The 24,715-nt window shown below is 44.6% G+C and overlaps 1 protein-coding gene across 1 annotated transcript; it reads left to right on the top strand.

The window, feature by feature from the left end:
* Nucleotides 1–21,516: 21,516 nt before the first annotated feature.
* Nucleotides 21,517–24,619, top strand: LOC123448976 (receptor-like protein kinase HERK 1). Its single transcript, XM_045126036.1, has one exon. The coding sequence runs from the start codon at nucleotides 21,875–21,877 to the stop codon at nucleotides 24,404–24,406; it is 2,532 nt and encodes an 843-aa protein (XP_044981971.1). The 5' UTR covers nucleotides 21,517–21,874; the 3' UTR covers nucleotides 24,407–24,619.
* Nucleotides 24,620–24,715: the final 96 nt, after the last annotated feature.

The raw sequence follows: 24,715 nt of genomic DNA, 5'->3' as shown, positions 1-24,715 counted from the left end.
GCACAGAACAAATTAGCTCTTTATTACTATGGAAAAGATTACAAGGATACATGGATAACATCGCCTTGGTGATACTACACCTGCTACGGTAAATCCTACGCTAGCATCGGAATAACGGCCGATGTGATGAACTCCCCTCCCCTAGATCGTCTCATTCATCGCGCGCCGTTGCCGCCCGACCCAGGGCGGCCGCCGAGTCTCCGAGTAGTAGCAGCCTGTACATGAAATGAAACTCATTGTTGAACGCTTGATTTTGAATTGGATATGCTGGTAGGTTTGGATACGGGTCTCATGTACCACTTCACATTTTCCATTGGAAGCTTACTTTATCTCGGGGTAGCGAAATCGATGGAAACTAGGCTCCATGTTATGCTTGGAATATATGTGTGTGGGTGTAGTCATGCCCCCCATGTCGCTTTAGTTTCTGGAGAATGGTGAAATCCATGTACTTGAACTTGTATGGTGTTGGACAAGCGTTTCTGTGTCCATGCCCTTTAACATGGGCGTTATTTAGTTATGTTGCTACAGATCGTCGAGTAGGAAGGTTACCATTAGTAGATGTTTTTTCCTTCATTCGGCCTTATCCCTGGATCTGTTTGGAGTCTGACCATTGGACTTTCATTTTGAAATTCATGTGCTAGGATCAAGTTATGGTGATTCCATCACCAAACGCCAGCAGCTGTAGTGGCAAGAGCGCTGGTAGGGCCAAGAGCAGGAGCAGGATTAGAAGAAGAAGCAAGAACAAGAGTAGGAGCCAGAGCAGGAGCAGCACCAAGAGTAAGAGCAGGAGAAGGAGCAGGAGTCGCAGTCGGAGCAGAAGCCGAAGCCCTCGGCAAGATAGGCTACGCACGGAGCGTTCATCCCGGCACAGTCGTAGCCCACCTTGTCGTGTCCGCAGTCCTCCTCGTCGCAGCAAACGTCGTAGCTACATGTGTGCATGTGCTGATTTTCTTCTTCTTAGAAGCTTACTTGCAAAATATGTTATTCTGGCTTGGATTTACACCAAGTGTTTATGTTACCTGAAATATTCACTGGAATACCAACTGCAGCACAAGTTATGTGTCGTTGGCTATCTAGTAGTGTATCCTTTGCACACTCTTCTGCATTAGAGTTGGCATTGAAAATTCGACACACCATAGCTAGCACACCAGTGATCTACCTTTTGACGTTACAGAAAACTTTAATATATACATGGTTATTTATTGTATTTGTGAAGGGGCAGGTCCTTGATGAGATGGATAATTCTGAAAGTACAAATGCAGCTCTACTCACAGAATTATTATTAACATGGTTAGATGTTAATAGTATGTGTGACCTTTTCCCGTCGCAGTTCCAGAATACTTTTTAGAGATGCTACATATATAAAATAAGATAAGGTATCTTTAACTATGACTTGCATGAATTCATAATGGCCAAAATATTGTCAGCGGAATATTTAGAATATATGCATGCCATTCGATCTAGCCAAACAATACTCTACACTAGGAGCTCTATGAAAAGTTGTGAGTACATTTATGCAATAGCCTACATTGGGTGTACATCACAAATATGATTTTTAGTCGTTATATCGAACCTAAATATAATTTTAATGTGCGAAATTCAGTTGTTGCATAATTTATCGCACTAAAAATGTTTCTGGTATTGCAAGTTTGACATGAGTTTTGATTCCGTAGGTGTGGTACCGATTCACCTCACAATAGTTTTGTAGCCTCTAAATTTTTCTCGTGTCTATCACAATATTACACAATGTTTTTGGGCTAACTCTTCTGTGATTTTGCTACTGTTCTTCGGTAACTGGAGTTATTCTAATTTTTAACTAATTTTTAATTATTTTGACTCAAATTAAATGGTGTAGTCATGTAATAACAATAATATTCCAAAGTGTTGTCCTCCTGGCTGTACGCGATGCAGTAAATGAGATGAAACATTGAGGTATAGCTACAATATTATGAATTCACTTTCTACATGAACAGTGTCTGTCTTTCACTTTCGTTTTATTTTTGTTATAATTTCAATGAAATTGGGAATGAATGTCCTGTTGTCGTAAGAAATAATTAATTTGCACAAGTGTTATGTATCTATGCAGTGGAAAATGGGGGCAAGCTAAGATTCTGACCATTACTTTTTTGTTTTTGAAAATTACTTTTTTGTTTTTGAAAACCTTCGTAAGTTGTGCATGGTTTTAGTGTTTTTTTACTTAATAATATCTAGAACCATTAAGATATAAGTTTTATTTATTTAGAGATGGAGATTGCATCTTCTAATGCTATTTATTATTATCTAGAAAGACGGTTTGTATCAAGATTGTGGTAAATAACGACTTCGTACATTTCTCAAAAGTTATATGGGTTATATAAAGTGCACAAATAGATTAATCTCCAATTTTCCTAATTGATTTTTCTGATTCAACTTCAAAAACATGTTACCGGAAGCAATGGGCCGTGGTCACTTCATTTTCTCTATCACACATCTTTGTTTTCAATTATACAGATATGTTGTGTAGCTGATGTTTTTGTCACATTTTTCTAAGTGGAAACTACAAGTTGGTGACAACGAGGTAGTATACGGGATATTATTGTATGGTTATCATGCCATATTGTAAGAACTACAAATATAATGTAGAGTGTAAGATAGTTTATATAACTAGCTCGTGCGAATGCATGGGTTAGCGACTAGTTTTATTTAATGTTTGATGTGGAAGTGTCAATACATATGTTTAACATAGTTGTTGTGCTTGTTTGATTTCTTTATGCATCTTTAGTTGGTCAACTAATATTGGAGGCATGTTGGCATTCTCCAGTGTAAAAGGGAAAAAATATTTATCTCAGTATTCTCTTTCTTAGCAAGTTATGGAAATACTATACATTTGTCATCATAATATATCTGCTGGTCTTTGATCTAAACGAATGCCATGTTTAACTTGAATGATTTTCCCGGGATATTATTTGCAAGAACTGCAGGAGACCTGGCCATCGTGCCAGGGATTGCCCATCTGCTTCTACATGGAATAATTGTAATCTTCCAGGGTAAAGTGAAGTATCATAACTCTCTTACTGTACTTATGGAGGCTTACAGTGAACTCTCTTACTTATTATTGGACGCTTCATACTGAAATTGTGTATTGCGCACTCCAAATTTTATTTTCAAATGAATTTTGATTTTAAATGATCATGTTTGATACATGTATTAATGTCTTCATCTTGTAATATGATTGCATGTACATGTGTGTAGAAGACTAGCAGCTTCTAAAGACGAATATAATGGTGGTGTTGATGTACATGTAGAATAGCTCCAACTATGAAGTTGGAAGAAGCTTACTTCAAGTTGGAACAAAATGGAAGTTTCATGTGATGTGATGGTTTTTGTTCGGTCATCTTATTAGGTTGTAAGTTGATGAAATATTGACTATTGCTGGCTATCATGTGCCCTTTTAATTTGCCACGAGTTATGTATTGTAATGTCAATGTCTTCTTGCTGGATAAAAGATGAGTTGAAACATGCCATAATTGGATGGATAGAATATGAGTTACACATTGTACTAATTAGGCCACGCAAGTAGAATAATGAAAAGTTGGTTTTAAAAAATTTGCTATAAAATAAGCAATTTTCCATGGCCCAATAATGTTTGGTTAGGAAAAACAATAGCCCAAATGAAAACATATCCTAAATAGGTCGTATTTATGGGCTTGATCCATTGGGCCACTAAGAATATCATGTCAGATTACGTGCCACGTGGACAGTGCCATGTCGGCTTAGCCACATCAGATCACACGTGGATCAGGCCCATGGGTAGTGACCTATTTTTTGGTCAATAGATTCCATGACCAATTGTTTTTGGTCACAGAATCCATGACCAAAAACGAGGAAAGGTTAACTTTGTCTATTCTTGACGGCCAACTGTTGACCTCTTCGTTTTGGTCATAAGAAGGTCATAAATCAAAAATGATGACAATTCAGTGACCTAAATGGTGGGTAATTATTGACCATATTTCTTGTAGTGAGGTCATGCGCCTGCATTGAATCGTAATACAGAATAGGGACATGTCCTACTCTTTAAGAATTATTTTCATCGCACAAACCGACTCTCCATGCCAAGCTTTTCCGGCGACGTTTTCGGATGGAGAGACCATTGTGCAATGGTATTCAGGAGGGAGTGGTAGGTTATGATGATGATTTCAAATGCAAATGAGCCGCCATCGGTAAGATTGGCATCTCCACTTATGGAGCGCCATATTTTGCTTTGGAAATGTCGCAGTGACTCCTCCTTTGAAGCGTTTGCTCCATTCTTTTATGGTATATGATTATCACAATAAATACGTCATTTAACTACCATTTCCCTGGTTTCTTTCCATAAAATGTTATTTGATCCAGAAGACGTTGCGTGACGAATATCAACAAAAGGAGGTGTGCAAATGCTATACAATTCCACAAATCCCACCATGTAGGCACCAAATAACCATCAAAATCATCACGTAAATTGGACTCCTGAGCGACCATCATCACCCACAAAGTGTTCGGCCGACTTTCCGACCTCTCTGTGGATTCATCACTCTGGAGCATCATGGCGGATAGTTCACACCAATTTCTTTACAAGAACATCATATGTTTAGCATCGTCCGAAAAATCAGTTGACGATGGGAGTGATGTTATGGTGGCTACACTTCTCGTTAATGAATAGATTTCACGGCAATGAGCATTGTTGAGGGGGTCAATAGAAGGTCATGCGCCTCCATTGAATCATAAGATAGAACAGAGCCATGTCGTACTCTTTAAGAACTATTTCCATCGCACAAACCCACTATTCCCTGCCAAGATTTTCCAACAAAATTTTCAGATGGACATACAATTACTCAATGGTATTCATGATGGAGTGGTGGGTTATGATGATGATCTCAAATGCAAATGAGTCGCCAATGGTAAGATTGGCTTCTCCTCTTATGTAGCACCATATTTTGCTTTGGAACTTGCACGGCAACTCCTCCTTTGACCCATTTGCTCCATTGTTTTATGGTAGCTGATTATCACATTAAATACGTCATTTCACTACCATTTCTTGTGTTTCCTTCCAGAAAGTGTTATTTGATCTAAAAGACGTTGCTTGGGGAATATCAACAAAAGGAGGTGCGCAAATGCGATAAAATTCCAGAAATCCCACCTTGTAGGCACCAAATAGCCATCAAAATCATCACATGAATTGGACTCACGAGTGACCATCATCGCCCACAAAGTGTTCGGCAGTTTTCCTAACCTGTTTGTTGATTCATCACTCCAAAGGATCATGGCGGATAGGTGAGATCAGTTTCTTTACAATAACATCATATGTTCATCATCGTTCGAAAAATCATTTGACGATGAGAGTGATGTTATGGTTGCTACAGTTCTCGTGAATGAATAGTCTTTTAGGCATGACCATTGTTGAGCGGGTCAATAGAAGGTCATGCACGTGGATTGAATTGTAAGAGAGAACACGGCCAAGTCCTACTCTTTAAGAATTATTTTCATCGCACAAACCCACTACTCCATGCCACGCTTTTCGAGTGACTCTTATGGGTGGAGAGACCATTGTTCAATGGTAATCAGGAGGAAATGGTGGGTTATGATAAAGATTTCAAATGCAAATGAGTCGCCATCCATTAGATTGGCTTCTCCTCTTATGGAGCGCCATATTTTTCTTTGGAATCGTCAGGGCAACTCCTTATTTGACCCGTTTCCCCCATTTTTTTATGGTAGATGACTACCATGTTAAATACGTCATTTCACTATGATTTCCTGGTTTTCCTTCTATAAAGTGTTATTTAATGCAAAAGACGTTCCCTCGGGAATACCAACAAAAATAGGTGCGCCAATGCGAAAAAATTCCACAAAGCCCACCATCTAGGCACCAAATAACCATCAAAATCTTCACATAAATTGGACCCATCAAGGACCATCATCGCCCACAAAGTGTTCGACCATTTTCCCAACCTCTTTGTGGATTCATCACTCCGAAGGATCATGGCGGATAGCTCAGACCACTTTCTTTATAATAAAATCATATGGTCATCATCGTTCTAAAAATCATTTGATGATGAGAGTGATGTTATGGTTGCTAAACTTCTCATCAATGAACATATTTCAAGGAAACAACCATTGTTGAGGGGGTCAATAGAAATTCATACACCTGCATTGAATGATAATAGAGAACACGGCCATGTCCTACTCTTTAAGAATTATTTTGATCGCACCAACCCACTATTCCCTGCCAAGCTTTTCCAGCAATGTTTTCAGAAGGAGAGACATGTGACTCCCTGGTAAATTAAGCTACAGTAAACCTATGCTAATGGTGTCACGTCACCGGGATTACTATTGGTAGTCTCACGTAGTTTCAAACCGATCCAAATTCGAATCTAAAATGAAATCAAAACAAGAAAAGTTTTCAAATGCGAAAGTAAAAATGTCGGGGGAGTTATAAAAATCCCCTAATAAATTATAAAAGTGAATGGGCATTTTTGAAATTATTTATAATCCCTATATATTTAAAACAGAAGCTATATAAAAAAGTAATTTTAGAAAAGGGGAAAGAACAAAAGCCCCCTCGCCCAACTCGGCGAAAATGGCCCAGCCGGCCACACCCATCAGCCCACCCATCCACTGGGGGTATTTAACCCCCTGGGCAAACCCTAGCGCCCCGTCGCTCCACCCACTCCCTGCCGCGCCGTGAGGACGAGGGGAACGAGCCCCTCGTCAGATCCCACCAACCCCGTGGCGCTTGTTCCCTCTCCCCCATCTACCGCCCCACGCCCCACGCGCCACCTACCCCGTCGCGCCTCTCTCCCTCCCCTCTCGTCGCTCACATCCTTCCCTTGAGCCGCCCCGCTCGAGCGCCCCCACCCAGTGCCCGTCGCTCCTCTCCCCCACCCCCCCCCACCCCACACCGTCTCTCGTTCCCCGTCGCCATGCGCCCCCTGGATCCCGTCACCCACGTCGCCCCTGCCTCCTCTCCCATCGCTTCCCTCCCGATCAGATCCCTAGTGACCCCCCCCCCCCCGGCGCCCCCCTGCGACCGCGCTAGGGCCACCTCTCACCATCGTGCGCCGTCCCGAGGTCGCACCAGAGCCCCTCACCGGCGTCCTCCCCCGGGTCGCGCTGCTGTGCTCCGTCGTCGGGCCGCCGCTTCGGCCCCCTCCGTCCTCGCATGGGCCGATGCCGCCATGCCCCGGGACAGCCCAGCACCGCCTCCGGCCCCGCACCGGGGCTGCGCCGGGGCCACGCCGGCGACGCCTCCGCCATGCCGGATCCGCCGGCATCCTCCTCCTCAACCTCCTCCCCGCCGGTCTACCTCTACACCGAGCATCTGCTTCCCCGTCAATGGTGGTGAGGCACCGCGGCTCCGACCACCCCTTCCTTCATTTCCCCGCCCCGGTTCCGTTCCGGCAACTATCATTTCGTTCCGACGCCGCTGATTTCCCGTATGTGGAGGTGGAGGTTGCCTCCTTTCTCTATGTGTTAAGAGAGATGAGAGAGAGTTAGCAGAGAGATGTGAGAGAGAAAAGAAAATAAGAAGAAAAAGATAATGTATATGTGTATGTATGTATGTATGTATGTATGTATTAATGTATGTATGTATGTATTGCGTATGTATGTATGTATTGCGTATGTATGCATGTATGTAGAAAAAGAAAAAGGCATAAAAATAAAAATAAATATAAATATATATATGTGTGTGTTTTTATTAATAAAATAAATAAATATATATATTATTTAATTAATCTAATAGATAATTAAGATAATGTGTTAATTAGGATAATTAAATTATCCTATTAGAGTATGACACGTGCCCCCCCCATTTAATTAATCTGATTAATTAATAATTAAACCTAATTAAAAACTTGTGTCTATGACACATGGGACCCACTGGTCAGTTGACCATTCAACTGCTGATGTTAGCATGACATCATGCTGATGTCGTAATAGTATTTAATAATTAAATAAATCTGTTTTTAATTCCTAAATATTAATAAAACTTTAAAAAATAATATTAAATAAACCGTAAGTCGGATCAAAATATTTACAACATGAAAGTTGATCAGCTGAACGAGACAAACCTGGTTACATGGTCCATTCATTTTTCACGCGTCCCTCGCATAGCAAACATAGAACTTTTCTATCGTTTTTAGTGTGACCGGTAGTAGCCAGAGACTCGGGAAATATCATCTGATATTTTCCCGACCCGTCTATGACGAATGTTTCTGCGTTAGCTCTTACTTAGCCTCCATCTTGCCATGCCATGCTTAGTGTTGCACCTGTTGCTGTTATTTATTGTTTCCCCCCTCCCTCTTCTTACCGGTAGACCCCAAGACTGACGCTGCTGCCGGGTACATCTATGACCATGCCGATCAGCACTTTGCCGCAAAGAAACAAGGCAAGCAAACCCCCTTGATCATCCCTATATCGCCTATTCTTTCTTCCTCATGCTTGCATTAGAATTTTGCTATTGTTGTAGTTAGCTCCTATATCTGATGCATAGCCTAATTTTGATGAACTGCTACTTTCAGTATTGTACTTTTAATCTGCTTAGTATAGGTGGAGCAGTCATCCCCTCTGACCCCTTAATTAAGTTGCCCCGCTTTGTTTTCAAGTCTCGATCCCTGATCGACAAGCCAGACCCGACACAGCACTTACACCCCCCTTAGTTGTGCGACGCTACAGAGATACTATCGGGTACCTAGGGTGACACCTCGTGAAGTACTCCTGATGATATCTCTATAGTACAGATGCCTCTGTCGTGCAACCCCTCAAGTGTGGGACCCTCGAAGGTGATTCCTCTAGTTCCACCTTGATTGATACATCATTCGGAATCCAACGAGGGTGGTACCTCGGATACCCCCTGATGTTCCATCCACACAGTTACTTGACCATGTTACTGGGATCTTTGATGAATAGATGTTAGACGCGTGGATTCCCGCATGATTGTGTCGTTGACTTAATTAAAATGATAATGGATTTGGGCATTTGATCTGGGTTGGTAGGAAGGCCTTATTACGCACTAACTGTCTACGTGGGAAGAATTATGGGTACTCGACGTCGCGGTATCAGCTTAAGCTCTTCAGACGTCGGTGATGGAGCGGTGCGCGCCCGAGTGGTCCCGAGATGCATCGCTCTTGTATTAAGGGGTGCTAGGACTGACATCGGCCGCCCACGCATCGTGCAGGAGCGCGGAGGGCAAGTGGACCCACGAACCCTTTGTGCTTAGGAGTTAGACCGGCGGGCTGGCCTCTCTGCTGAACTTAGGTGGGGCTGCGATGTGTCGATATTCCGAGGCGGGGCAGGACCCAGAAAAGTGTGTCCGGCCAAAGTGTTATCGAGCGCGTCGGGGAATATGTTGTGCACCCCTGTAGGGAAGAACTTATCTATTCGAATAGCCGTGTCGACGGTTACAGAACGACGTGGAGTTGTGCCCTGATCTTATACAACTACAATTGTTACTTAACTGGAATTAGTTGCCCCGGGATTGCTTCCTGCAGGGAGTCCAGGGAGGATCTCTGGGCATGAACTCATATTAATATTGCTACAACAATATGACTTTTAATTGTGTTACCTTGCTCTACTCTCGTCTATTGCTGCAAGACCCCTGAAGATGCTAGTCTTCGATAGGAGTAGGCCTTCTCTCTCTATTCTGGCATTGCTGCAGTCAGTCCACATATAACCCCCCTTCATTGATACTGATGCATACTTAGCTTAGTTCTGATGTAAGACTTGCGAGTACTTTGGATGAGTACTCACCGTTGCTTTGCTCCCCCTTTGCCCCCTTGATCTGTTGTTGCGACCAAATGATGGAGCCCAGGAGATGGAGGATCCCGCCGACGATGACTGCTACCCCGATGGTGCCTACTACTACGTTGAGGCCGCTGAAGACCAGGAGTAGTTAGGAGGTTTCCAGCCAGGAGGCCTCGCCTCATTCGATCGTTGTATCTTCTGTGCTAGCCTTCTCTAAGGCAGCCCATGTTTTATGTTTGTACTCAGATATTGTTGCTTCCGCTGACTCGTGTGTTTATCGAGCTTCCGTATTCTAGCCCTCGAGGCCCCTGGCTTGTAATATGAAGCTTGTATTATTTTATTTGTGTCTAGAGTTGTGTTGTGATTTCTTCCCATGAGTCCTTCAGTTTGATCGTACGCATTTGCGTGTATGGTTAGCATACAATTAAATCGAGGGCGTCACAAGACCATTGTTCAGCAGTATTCAAGAGGGGTTGTGGGTTATGATGATGATTTCAAATGCAAATGAATCGCCATTTGTAAGATTGGCTTCTCCTCTTACGGAGCACCATATTTTGCTTTGGAACCGTCGCGACGACTCCTCCTTTGACCGATTTGCTCCATTTTTTATGGTAGATGATTATGACATTAAATACGTCACTTTATTACCATTTCCTGGGTTTCCTTCCATGAAGTTATATTTGATCCAAAAGAGGTTGCCTCAGGAATATCAACAAACGAAGGTGCGCAAATGCGATAAAATTCCACAAAGCCCACCATGTAGGCACCAAATAACCATCAAAATCATCACGTAAATTAGACTCATCGGTGACCATTATTGCCCACAATTGTTCAGGCATTTTCCCGACCTCTTTGTGGATTCCTCACTCTGAAGCATCAAGCCGGAGAGCTTAGATTAGTTTCTTTGAAATAACATCATATGTTCATGATCTTTTGAGAAATCATTTGACAATGGGAGTGATGTTATGGTTGCTATACTTCTCGTTAATGAACAGATTATAAGGAAAAGACCATTGATGAGGGGGTCCACACAAGGTCATGCGCGTGCAGTGAATCGTAATATAGAACATGACCATGTCCTACTCTTTAAGAATTATTTTCATCGCACAAACCCACTATCCGTGCCAAGCTTTTTGAGCGATGTTTTCGAATGGAGAGACCATTGTTAAACGGTATTCAGGAGGAAATGGTGGGTTATGATGATGATTTCAAATGCAATTGTGTCGCCATCGGTAAATTTGGCTTCTCCTCTTATGGAGCGCCATATTTTGCTTCGGAACCATCACGGTGACTCCTCATTTGACATGTTTGCTCCAGTCTTTTATGGTAGGTGATTCTCATATTAAATACTCATTTCACTACCATTTCTTGGGTTTCCTTCCATAAAGTGTTATTTGATCCAAAATGCGTTGTGTGAGGAATATGAACAAAACGAGGTGCCCAAATGCGATAAAATTCCACAAAGCCCACCATGTAGGTACCAAATAACCATCAAAATCAGCACGTAAATTGGACTCATCAGCGACAATCACCGCCCACAAAGTGTTCTTCCGTTTTCCTGACCTCTTTGTGGATTCATCACTCTCAAGCATCATGGCGGATAACTTAGATTAGTTTCTTTACAATAACATCATATGTTCATCATTGTTCCAAAAATCATTTGACAATTGCACTGATGTTATGGTTGGTACAATTCTCGTCACTCAACAGATTTCAAGGCAACAACCATTGTTGAGAGGGTCAATAGAAGGTCATGCGCCTGCATGTAATCGTAACACAGAATAGGGACATGTCCTACTCTTTAAGAATTATTTTCATTGCACAACCCCACTCTCCGTGCCAAGCTTTGCCAGCGACGTTTTTGTATGGAGAGACCATTGTTCGATGGTATTCAGTTGGGAGTGGTGGGTTATGATGATGATTTCAAATGTAAATGAGTCGCCGTCGGTAAGATTGGCATCTCCTCTTATGGAGCGCCATATTTTGCTTTGGAAATGTCGTGGAAACTCCTCCTTTGACCCGTTTTCTCCATTCTTTATGGTAGATGATTATCACAATAAATACGTCATTTAACTACCATTTCCTGACTTTCTTTCCATGAAGTGTTATTTGATCCAGAAGACGTTGCGTGAGGAATATCAACAAAAGGAGGTGTATAAATGCTATAAAATTCCACAAATCCCACCATGTAGGCACCAAATAACCATCAAAATCATCACGTAAATTGGACTCATCAACGACCATCATCACCCCCAAAGTGTTTGGCCATTTTCTCGACCTCTTTGTGGATTCATCACTCCGAACCATCATGGCGGATATCTCAGACCAGTTTCTATACAAGAACAACATATGTTCATCATCGTTCAAAAAATAAATTGACAATGAGAGTGATGTTATGGTTGCTACACTTCTTATTAATAAATAGATTTCATGGCAACAAGCATTATTGAGGGGGTCAATAAAAGGTCATGCGCCTCCATTGAATCGTAACAAAAAACAAGGCCATGTCCTACTCTTTAGGAATTGTGTTCATCGCAGAAACACACTTTTCCCTGTCAAGCTTTTCCAGCAAAGCTTTTGAATGGACATACCATTATTCAATGGTATTCAGTAGGGAGTGGTGGGTTATGATGATGATTTCAAATGCAAATGAGTCGCCATTGGTAAGATTGGCTTCTCCTCTTGTGCAGCGCCATATTTGCTTTGGAACTCGCGCGCCGACTACTACTTTGACCCATTTGCTCCATTGTTTTATGGTAGATGATTATCGCATTAAATACGTCATTTCACTACCATTTCCTGGGTTTCCTTCCATAAAGTGTTCTTTGATCCAAAAGAAGTTGCTTAAGGAATATCAGCAAAAGGAGGTGCGCAAATGCGATAAAATTCCACAAAGCCCACCATGTAGGCACAAGATAACCATCAAAATCATCACGTAAATTGGACTCATCACTGACCACCATCGCCCACAAAGTGTTTGGCCTTCTTCTCAACCTCTTTGTTGATTCAACACTCCAAAGAATCATGGCGGATACCTCAGATCGGTTTCTTTACAATAACATCATATGTTCATCATCGTTCGAAAAAGCATTTGACGATGAGAGTGATGTCATGGTTGCTACACTTCTCGTCAATGAATAGATTTCAAAGCAATGACCATTATTGAGGGGGTCAATAGAAGGTCGTGCACGTGCATTGAATCATAACAGAGAACACGACCGTGTCCTACTCTTTACGAATTATTTTCATCGCACAAACCCATTACTCACTGCCAAGCTTTTCGAGTGATGCCTACGGATGGGGAGACCATTGTTCAATGGTATTCAGGAGGGAATGGTGGCTTATGATAAAGATTTCAAATGCAAAGTCACCATCGATTAGATTGACTTCTCCTCTTATGGAGCACCATATTTTGCTTTGGAATCGTCACGACGACTCCTTATTTTACCCGTTTGCTCCATTCTTTTATGGTAGATCATTACCATGTTAAATACGTAATTTCACTACAATTTCTGGTTTTTCTTCCATAAAGTGTTATTTGATGCAAACGACGTTGCCTGGGGATTATCAACAAAAATAGGTGCCCAAATGCAATAAAATTTCACAAACCCCACCAAGTAGGCACCAAGTAACCATCAAAATCATCTTGGAAATTGGATTCTTCAGTGACCATCTTCGCCCACAAAGTGGTCGACCATTTTCCCGACCCCTTTGTGGATTCATCACTACGAAGGATCATGGCGGATAACTCACATCGGTTTCTTTACAATAACATTCTATGTTCATCATTGTTCAAGAAATCATTTGATGATGAGAGTGATGTTATGGTTGCTCAACTTCTCGTCAATGAACAGATTTCAAGGCAACAACCATTGGTGAGGTGGTCAATAGAAGGTCATACGTCTGCATTGAATCATAATAGAGAACTGGGCCAAGTCCTACTCTTTAAGAATTGTTTTCATCGCACAAATCCACTATGCCCTCCCAAGCCTTTCGAGTGACGTTTTTAGATGGAGAGAACATTGTTCAGCGGTATTCACGAGAGTGTTGTGGGTTATGATAATGATTTAAAATGCAAATTAATTGCCACCGTTAAGATTGGCTTCTCCTCTTATGGAGCGCCATATTTTGCTTTGGAACCATCACGGCGTCTCCTCCTTTCACCCATTTGCTATATTCTTTTATGGTAAATGATTATCACATTAAATATGTCATTTTACTACCATTTCCTGGGTTTCCTTCAAGAAAGTGATATTTGATCCACAAGACATTGCCTCAGGAATATCAGAAAACGAAGGTGCGCAAATGCGATAAAATTCCACAAAGCCCACCATGTAGGCACTAAGTAACCATCAAAATCATAACGTAAATTGGACTCATTAGCGACCATCATCCCCCACAAGTGTTTGGCAGTTTTCCCGATCTCTTTGTGGATTCATCACTCCAAAGCATCATGGCAGATATCTTAGATTAGTTTCTTTACAATAACATCATATGTTCCAAAAAATCATTTGACGATGGGAGTGATGTTATGGTTGCTACACTTTTCGTCAATGAACAGATTCCAAGGCAAAGACCACTGATGAGGAGGTCAACAGAAGGTCATGCGTGTGCACTGAATCGTAACAAAGGACGGGGCCATGTCCTACTCTTTAAGAATTATTTTCATGCACAAACCCACTATTTGTGCCAAGCTTTTACAGCAACATTTTTGGATGGAGAGACCATTGTTAAAAAGTATGCAGGAGGGAGTGGTGGGTCATGATGATGATTTCAAAGGCAATTAAGTCGCCATCAGTAAGATTGATTTCTCCTCTTATGGAGCACCATATTTTGCTTTGGAACAGTCACGGCGACTCCTCGTTTGACCCGTTTTCTCTATTCTTTTATGGTAGATGATTATGATATTAAATATGTTATTTCACAACCATTTCCTGGGTTCCCTTCCGTAAAGTATTATTTGATACAAAAGACGTTGCCTGAGGAATATCAACAAAAGGAGGTGCGCAAATGTGATAAAATTCCACAAAGACACCATGTAGGCACCAAATAACCATCAAAATCATCACGTAAATTGGACTCATCAGTGACCATCATCGCCCACAAAGTGTTTGGCCTTCTTCCCAACCTATTTGTTGATTCATCACTCGAAAGGATCATGGCGGATACCTCAGATCAGTTTCTTTACAATAACATCATATGTTCATCATCGTTTCAAAAATCATTTCACGATGAGAGTGATGTTATGGTTGCAACACTTCTCGTCAATGAACAGATTTCAAGGCAATGACCATTACTGAGGGGATCAATAGAAGGTCATGAACGTGCATTGAATCGTAACATAGAACACGGTCGTGTCCTACTCTTTAAGAATTATTTTCATCGCACAAACCCACTACTCCCTGCCAAGCTTTTCGAGTGACACTTACAGATGGGGAGACCATTGTTCAATGGTATTCAGGAGAGAGTGGTGGCTTATAATAAATATTTCAAATGCAAATGAGTCGCCATCGATTAGATTGGCTTGTCCTCTTATGGAGCGCCATATTTTGCTTTGGAATCGTCACGACGACTCCTTATTTAACCCGTTTGCTCCATTGTTTTATGGTAGATGATAATCATATTGAATACGTCATTTCACTACCATTTCCTGTGTTTCCTTCCATAAAGTTTTATTTGATTCAAAAGACGTTGCCTCAGGAATATAAACAAAAGGAGGTGCACAAATGCGATAAAATTCCAAAAAGCCCACCATGTAGGTACCAAATAACCATCAAAATCATCACGTAAATCGGACTCATCAGCGACCATCATCACCCAAAAAATGTTCGGTTGTTTTCCCTTCCTCTTTCTCGTTTCATCACTCTTTACTCGTTCCATAATACAAGATCCCGCAACTTACAGTAAGTCACATTGCTTGCAAGGCTTGTGTATGATGTTGTATTACCGAGTGGGCCCCGAGATACCTCTCCGTCACACGGAGTGACAAATCCTAGTCTCGATCCATACTAACTCAACGAGCACCTTCGGAGATACCTGTAGAGCATCTTTATAGTCACCCAGTTACGTTGCGACGTTTGATACACACAAAGCATTCCTCCGCTGTCAGTGAGTTATATGATCTCATGGTCATGGGAACAAATACTTGACACGCAGAAAACAGTAGCAACAAAATGACACGATCAACATGCTACGTCTATTAGTTTGGGTCTAGCCCATCACACGATTCTCCTAATGATGTGATCCCGTTATCAAGTGACAACACTTGCCTATGGTCAGGAAACCTTGACCATCTTTGATCAACGAGCTAGTCAACTAGAGGCTTACTAGGGACAGTGTTTTGTCTATGTATCCACACATGCACTGTGTTTCCAATCAATACAATTATAGCATGGATAATAAACGATTATCATGAACAAATAAATATAATAATAACTATTTATTATTGCCCCTAGGGCATATTTCCAACATTACTTTGGACCGTCACGGAGACTCCTCCTTTGTCATGTCTGCTCCATTCTTTTATGGTAGATGATAATCATATTAAATACGTCATTTCACTACCATTTCTTGGGTTTTCTGCCATGAAGTGTTATTTGATCCAAAAGATGTTTCCTAAGGAATATCAACAAAAGGAGGTGTGCAAATGCGATAAAATTCCACAAAGCCCACCATGTAGGTATCAGATAACCATCAAATTCATCACATAAATTGGACTCATTACCGACCATCATTGCCCACAAAGTGTTTGGCTGTTGTCCTGGCCACTTTGTGAATTAATCACTCTGTAGCATCATGGCAGATAGCTTAGATTAGTTTCTTTACAATAAAATCATATGTTCATCTTCGTTTGAAAAATCATTTGACTATTGGAGTGATGACATGGTTTCTACGCTTCTTATCAATGAACATATTTCAAGGCAACAACCATTGTTGAGGGGGTCAATAGAAGGTCATGCGCCTAAGTTGAATCGTAACACAGAGCAGGGACATCTCCTACTCTTTAAGAATTATTTTCATCGAACAAACCCACTATCCGAGCCAAGCTTTTCCACCAACGTTTTCAGATGGAGAGACCATTGTTCAATGGTATTCAGGAGCGAGTGATGGGTTATGATGATGATTTCAAATGCAAATGAGTCGCCATCGGTAAGATTGGCTTATCCTCTAATGGAGCGCCATATTTTGATATGGAACCGTCACAGCAACTCCTCGTTTGACCCGTTTGCTCCATTCTTTTATGGTAGAGGATTATCATATTAAATACATCATTTCACTACCATTTCCTGGGTTTCCTTCCATCAAGTGTTATTTGATCCAAAAGACGTTGCCTGAAGAATATCAACAAAAGGAGGTGCGCAAATGCGATAAAATTCCACAAAGCACACCATGTAGGCACCAAATAACAATCAAAATCATCACGTAAATTGGACTCATCGGCGACCATCATCGCCCAAAAAATATTCGGCCCTTTTCCCACCTCTTTGGGGATTCATCACTCCGAAGGATCATGGCGGATAGCTTAGATCAATTTCTTTATAATAACATCGTATGGTCATCATCGTTCAAAAAATCATTTGATGATGAGAGTGATGTTATGGTTGCTACACTTCTCGTCAATGAATAAATTTCAAGGCAACGGCCATTGTTGAGGGAGTCAATAGAAGGTCATGCGCGTGCATTGAATCGTTACACAGAGCAGGGTCATGTCCTACTCTTTTAAGAATTATTTTCATCGCACAAATCCACTATTCCCTACCAAGCTTTTCCAACAATGCTTTCGGATGCAGAGACCATTGTTGAACGGTATTCAGGTGGGAGGGGTGGGTTATGATGATGATTTCAAAAGCAAGTGAGTCACCATCGGTAAGATTGGCTTCTCCTCTGATCATAAATATATTGAGGTTGTTTGGAAGATTGCATATGGAGTTCTCGGTGATCTTGTTGATGAGTATGTACGCATGAGTGAGTGTACATGCCTTGGGTAGTTGTTCTGTAAAGCTAGGTTTCACGTGTTTGGCCTGAATTACTTGAGAGAACCAAATGTTGCGGATATAGACCTTTTGTTATCGATCAATGCTTCGATATGTTTCATGGGATGCTTGGAAGCATAGGTTGCATGCAGTGGGAGTTGAAGAATTGCCCATTTTCTTGGCATGGGCAATATAAGGGACATGTTGATGATTTCACGGCCATACTTGGAGTTATGGCATCACATGATCTCTTGAGTTAGCACTCTTTTTTGCATGTGGGTTCTCATAATGACATCAATGTGCTTCGGCACTCTCCGGTGTTCTCGTGGTTTTCCGTCTTTCGGAAGGGAATTTCCTATAGGTCAACTAGGAGATCAATGGTCACCATGCAACAAAGGATACTACCTGGTTGATGGCATCTATCCTCTGTGGTCTATACTTGTGAACAATATTCGATCCCGTAGAAGAGAAGATGGCTAGGTTCACCAAAGAACAAGAGAGTGTTTAGGAACGATGTGGAGTGTGCTTTTGGTGTGCTTCAATCTCGTTGGGCTATTGTTCGGCAACCTGCTAGAACATGAAGCGTTGACACTAGGTTAAAGGTGATGACTGTTTGTGTGATCATACACAACATGATTATAGAGGATGAACATGATGACAACATCTATGACTAAGGATGGGATTAAACCAGGGTGATTTGATTGAGCCCAAGGGTGCAGCGGCACCGGCTGCACACTTCATTTGATTTCATCACAAAATACATTATTGGGCAACTCACACTAAACTTCATGAGATTTGCTTGAGCATATATGGTCCCATATAAAAATATCAATAGTTCGATCTTCTCATTTTTATTCCAATTTATTTGCTACAATTTTAATTTCATTTAGTTGTAAACTATATGATTTTTATTTATTTTAGTGTAAACCATGTGACTTGCTTGTTTAATCATGTGTGATATTTAATTTATTTCAATCAATATTGTGTAGAATGGCCAGAATAAAAATTGATAAAAAAGAATAAAATGGACAGGGCAAACTAAATGGGTCGCCTCATTAGCTCTCATGGTCAGAAAAGAACAGACAACGACGGGTCCTTGCCAATGTGGCCACCAAAAAGACAAAAAACAAACATATTTTGTGTTTGTTTGAGTTGGTCTGTTGGAGTTGTCCGAAGCCTCCATGATGCGAGGTCGCCATTTGATATATGTTTGGATCCAAAATGTTTGCCCTAAGCTTATCTGGAACTGTTCCGAGCAGGGGCGAATTTGTTGTAAACCAAATGCTCTCCTCACGGTCGAATTTATCACCAAAAAGATGCTTCTAGCAAGGGCAATTTTGTCACAAGGAAAATGGTCTCAGCGGAGACGAATCCGCACCAGTGACAACGATTCCCATGATTGTCGTGGGCGCTGGGCCTTAACCGGCCGCTCCCAAGGAAAGGTTCAAACTTCGAAAAGCTTGGGGGAAAAAAGAGGTGCCATTTATCCCATGGTCCTCCGACCAGAGAGTATTATACCCCTTCCTAGTAACCACGTTCCTACACGTATCTCCGACGTAAACAGCTCACTTGATCAACTCGTTTTCTTTCCTTATGTGCGGGTCACCAACTCTCTTTTTTGTTGGTTCTTGGTTGTTAGAGAGACGGCGACGTGGCGTCCCACAACGTCGAACCGTGCACTCCGGAAAGACCAAGCCAACATTCATCAACTGAGTCGATCACCAACGCAAGCAATCGAACATGAACTCATTATTAGGCGACTACGGCTCCAAAGAAAACAAGAGCACGCACGTACGCGATCCAGAACCTAAATATTCAAGTACGCCGGATGGGGGCCGGGTCAAGGGAAACGAGCTCGATCGCAACCGCGTAACCCGTCTCTGTCCGCCACGCTCATCTCCACCTCCACCTGACCACCTCCAGCCGTTGGTTCGCTCCTTCCCCGAAGCGATCGGGTCAACTCGGGAAGCGCTGCATGCAGCTGTAGCACACTGGTGGCCCTTGAATGCGATGCATGCTTCCGTCGCCGCGCCGACGCGTACCGTATCGACGGCGACGCCAATCATGCATCAACTTGCATTATCCTGCCGTGTGCAGATGGATACTGGATAGCTCGTTCGTGCATGCATTCATTCATTCATTCCTCCCCCTTTCTGTCTCCTACACGCGCACGAACGCGACGACAGCGCTCTATACCTCCGTCTGCGTGTACAGGAGGCAGTGCCGCCGCCATAATACGACATCAAACTGTTACCAACTAACATGTGGTTGGTTGGATGATCAGAGGAACAGTGATTTTTCTAATTTATTAGTGTTCAAGTTCAAATGGTCGTATTATTATTATATTTATTTTAGATTTTTTGGTGATACATGTTTAGTGGAAGAAAATGTTTTCGTCAACGACGAGGTGTCTACAGTGACTCGATAAATTTTAAGATGATATGACAGTCCAGTCTCTCGAAGATGCTCATAGGGATAGGATCGTGTATATTCAAAAAATGAGTGTATGCATATGTATATGAATAATTTTGTCTGTACTATTTTTGAAAAAGATATTAAGATGTTCATACTATAATATTAAGATGGGCTGTGTATAATATTAAGTGCCGGCTCAATCGGGGGCGAACGGGCACGTCAGGGTCAGGGCGGGGCGAAGGAATCCTCCACTGCACGTGGAAACGGACGACGTTGGGGCGAGGCGGAGGGATGCGGGAGGCCCCGGGGCGAGGCACGCCGTCGCCGAAGACGGGCTCTAGGGGACGGCAGGAAAGAAAAGGCTATAGTAGGATACAATTTTATTTATCCAGAATATTTCGCATCATAAGTGTTTTTATACGTGTTTTTAACGATTAACTTTTAGGGAAGCCTATACTCTTACGATCTCATTACGAGCAGTGTCATCCAGTAGCCGGAGACGCGTGCACACAGCACCGGCCAGAAAAGGAAAACCAACGTACGATCCTTGCCCGGTCGTCGTGGCGCGCACGACGGTGGTACGAAAACGACGGCTGCTCCGGTCGCGTGCGGTGGTCGAACTAGGTGGTTGGAGACTTCCTCGGCCCTTCATTCCCACCGAGCCGAGCACAGCACAGTGGTCGAGGAATGGGATAAAATCAAATCGTTCCCCTTTACGTTCCTAAACAAAGCGCCACGATTCACACGACAAAATGCGTGCTGTGTGCAGCGGTTTTTCTTCGCTGTCGTTCTCATCCGCGAATGTGTCACCGTGGGATTTGACATGTCTCGGGAGGCCACGACAGAAAAGGTGCCTGGAACCTTTTCTCTGGCTTCAGTGATGGTACTAATTCCTAGCGTCATAGCACATGACAATAAGAAGCAGTTGACAGTTAAAGAGACCTAGAGGCACTCGGTCCGTTCATCACACGTTGCAAAAACTTTCTCCTTGTCTTTTTTTACCAATATATACATTGACGTTTCTTGAGGGGGAATCACACGAGAAATCTATCGAATTGAATAGATGACACGCAAGTAGTAAATCGGCGAATCAATTTGTGATTGGATGATTAAAAGACTATGATATTCTCAACCCTCAGGGTTTAAGTACCGATGCTTGCATTTATTCTTGAGGTGCTCATATGAATAGGGTATACGTGTGTATACTCCTATGAATAAATATAGGTACGCGTATATGAGTGTCTGCGTATATACTACTCCTATGTTAAAAAGACAAACAGTAAACCAGGAAAATGACGGCATTAGAAAGCTCCTGATTTTCCCCGCAAACAAGGAAAAGCTCCCGATAATATAACAAACTCGAGCCTATCTCTCCACCTGAGATCCTGAGAAAACGACACCGCAATACGCAGTGCTCCCCAGCTAATCAAATACCCCCACCACATCCAAGCCCTTTCACCACTCCAATACTCATCACAACCAAGCATCGATTCACTTTCTTTCCTGTGGGTATTAGTAGCAGTTGTTAACTCCCACTGCTCATCTATCTCGTTTCAACTCATCGTCAAGCAACAAGTGTCTCAGCACCACCTCTACAAAGAGAATCGATCGCCCACTCCGGTGATGCTCTCCAGTTTTTGCGGCCATCCATGTCCGTGAAGACCTTCGTGGCCTCCTTCTAGAGCCCCGTGCCGATCGATCGCCGATGCTTTGGCCGGAATTCTTGCACCATGCCGCCACTTGTTGACATGCTCCTCCTCGCGTCCGTGCTGCTCGGCGCAGCCAGTAGCGCGGTCGCCGGCGCGGACAACTACCTCGTCGTCTGCGGCACGTCGGCGAGCGCCACCGTCGCCCCCGGACGGACGTTCGCCGGGGACGCCCGTCTGCCCGCCAAGTCGCTGGCCGCGCCGCAGAGCGTCGAGGCCAACACGTCGCTGACCGCGGCCGTCCCGTCCGGCGAGTCGGAGCTCTATCGGTCCGCGCGCGTCTTCACCGCGCCAGCTTCCTACACGTTCGCCGTCAAGCAGCCCGGCCGGCACTTCGTGCGTCTCCACTTCTTCCCCTTCGCGTACCAGTCCTACGACATGGCCGCGGACGCCGCGTTCAACGTGTCCGTGCAGGGCGCGGTCTTCCTCAACGGGTACACGAACAAGAACGGCACGGCGGAGCTCAGGGAGTTCTCGGTGAACGTCACTGGTGCCACGCTGGTGATCGCGTTCACGCCGACGGGGAAGCTCGCGTTCGTGAACGCCATCGAGGTCGTGCCGCTCCCCGATGAGCTGATCGCCGACACGGCCAGCATGGTTGACAGGGCTGTCCAGTACACCGGGCTGTCGACGCAGGCGCTGGAGACGATCCACAGGATCAACATGGGCATTCCCAAGATCACGCCTGGTAACGACACGCTGGGGAGGACGTGGCTGCCGGACCAGGGGTTCCAGCTCAACGCCAACTTGGCGCAGCATAAAGACGCCAAGCCCTTGACCATCAAATACGACGAGAAATCGGCACTCTCCTCCGCGTTCACGGCGCCGGCGGAAGTGTACGCGACGGCGACGAAGCTGAGCACGGCGGGCGAGGTCAGCACCATCAACGTGCAGTTCAACATCAGTTGGAGGTTCGACGCCCCGGCCGGGTCGGATTACCTGCTTCGGTTCCACTTCTGCGACATCGTCAGTAAGGCAGCCATCGGAATGGCCTTCAACGTCTACGTCGGCGGGTCGGTGGTGCTTAAAAACTACGAGATTTCGCGTGACACCTTCAACCGGCTATCCATACCGGTGTACAAGGACTTCCTCCTGGGCGCCGAGGACGCCAAGGGCACGATCACCGTGAGCATCGGGTCGTCGACCGATGACAACGCGTTACCTGACGGCTTCCTCAACGGCCTCGAGATCATGAGGCTAGTCGGGAGCGCCGGCGCCGGCGCTGCCGCCGCGTCCCCGCGCAGTTCGAAGGTCAAAATCGGGATCATCGCCGGCTCGGCCGTTTGCGGGGCCACGCTGATAATGGTGCTCGGGTTCATCGCCTTCAGGACGCTGCGCAGGACTGAGCCGGAGAAGAAGCCGTCCGACACCTGGTCGCCGTTCTCGGCGAGCGCGCTGGGCTCTCGCTCGCGCTCTCGGAGCTTCTCCAAGAGCAGCGGGAACACCGTCATGCTCGGGCAGAACGGCGCCGGCGCCGGGTACAGGATCCCGTTCGCGGCGCTCCAGGAGGCGACCGGCGGGTTCGACGAGGGCATGGTCATCGGCGAGGGCGGCTTCGGGAAGGTGTACAAGGGCACGATGCGCGACGAGACTCTGGTGGCCGTGAAGCGCGGCAACCGGCGGACGCAGCAGGGGCTACACGAGTTCCACACGGAGATCGAGATGCTGTCCCGGCTGCGCCACCGGCACCTCGTCTCGCTCATCGGCTACTGCGACGAGCGCGGCGAGATGATCCTCGTGTACGAGTACATGGCCATGGGCACGCTCCGGAGCCACCTCTACGGCGCCGGCCTCCCGCCCCTGTCGTGGGAGCAGAGGCTGGAGGCCTGCATCGGCGCCGCGCGGGGGCTGCACTACCTCCACACCGGCTCCGCCAAGGCCATCATCCACCGGGACGTGAAGTCAGCCAACATCCTCCTCGACGACACCTTCATGGCCAAGGTCGCCGACTTCGGGCTGTCCAAGAACGGGCCGGAGCTGGACAAGACGCACGTCAGCACCAAGGTGAAGGGCAGCTTCGGGTACCTCGACCCGGAGTACTTCCGGCGGCAGATGCTGACGGAGAAGTCAGACGTCTACTCCTTCGGCGTGGTCCTGCTGGAGGTGCTCTGCGCCCGCACCGTCATCGACCCGACGCTGCCGCGGGAGATGGTGAACCTGGCAGAGTGGGCGACGCCATGTCTCAGAAACGGCCAGCTCGACCAAATCGTCGACCAGAGGATCGCCGGGACGATACGGCCGGGGTCGCTCAAGAAGCTCGCCGACACGGCCGACAAGTGCCTCGCCGAGTACGGCGTGGAGCGGCCGACCATGGGGGACGTGCTCTGGTGCCTCGAGTTCGCGCTGCAGCTGCAGATGGGGTCGTCAGACGGCTCGGAGACCGACACCATGTTGCCGCCGCCCGTACCCGGGAAAACGCCCCTGGTTCAGCGCAGCCTGTCCACCGCTACCGTGCCGACTGACGATGCTGCCATGACCACCAACTTGGGTGATCTAGAAGGAATGTCCATGAGCGGAGTATTCTCCAAGATGATCAAGAGCGACGAGGTCAGGTAAAGCCAAATAATGCTGCGTGGACGTTGTAAAAAGTAAAGGACATGTATATGTCAATTTTGTCTCTATAGATGTATACATGACAAACGATGTAAATTCTTTCATGTAGAAGATAGCTATATCAAATAGTGATGGAGTATTGTACAAATAAGTGTACCGTGATTTCACAAAAGTAACCTTCTATATGATCGGCACAGAGACCAAAGCTAATATGAACAGACTTGCTATCTGAACAAGGAGGAGACAAAAATATATAAACCAGGGATATATGAACAGACTTGCTATCTGAACAAGGAACAGACTTGCTATATG

This window comes from Hordeum vulgare, chromosome 4H (genome assembly GCF_904849725.1).
Source record: "Hordeum vulgare subsp. vulgare chromosome 4H, MorexV3_pseudomolecules_assembly, whole genome shotgun sequence".
Taxonomy (NCBI): domain Eukaryota; kingdom Viridiplantae; phylum Streptophyta; class Magnoliopsida; order Poales; family Poaceae; genus Hordeum; species Hordeum vulgare.
This window is presented reverse-complemented; position numbering and strand designations above follow the sequence as displayed.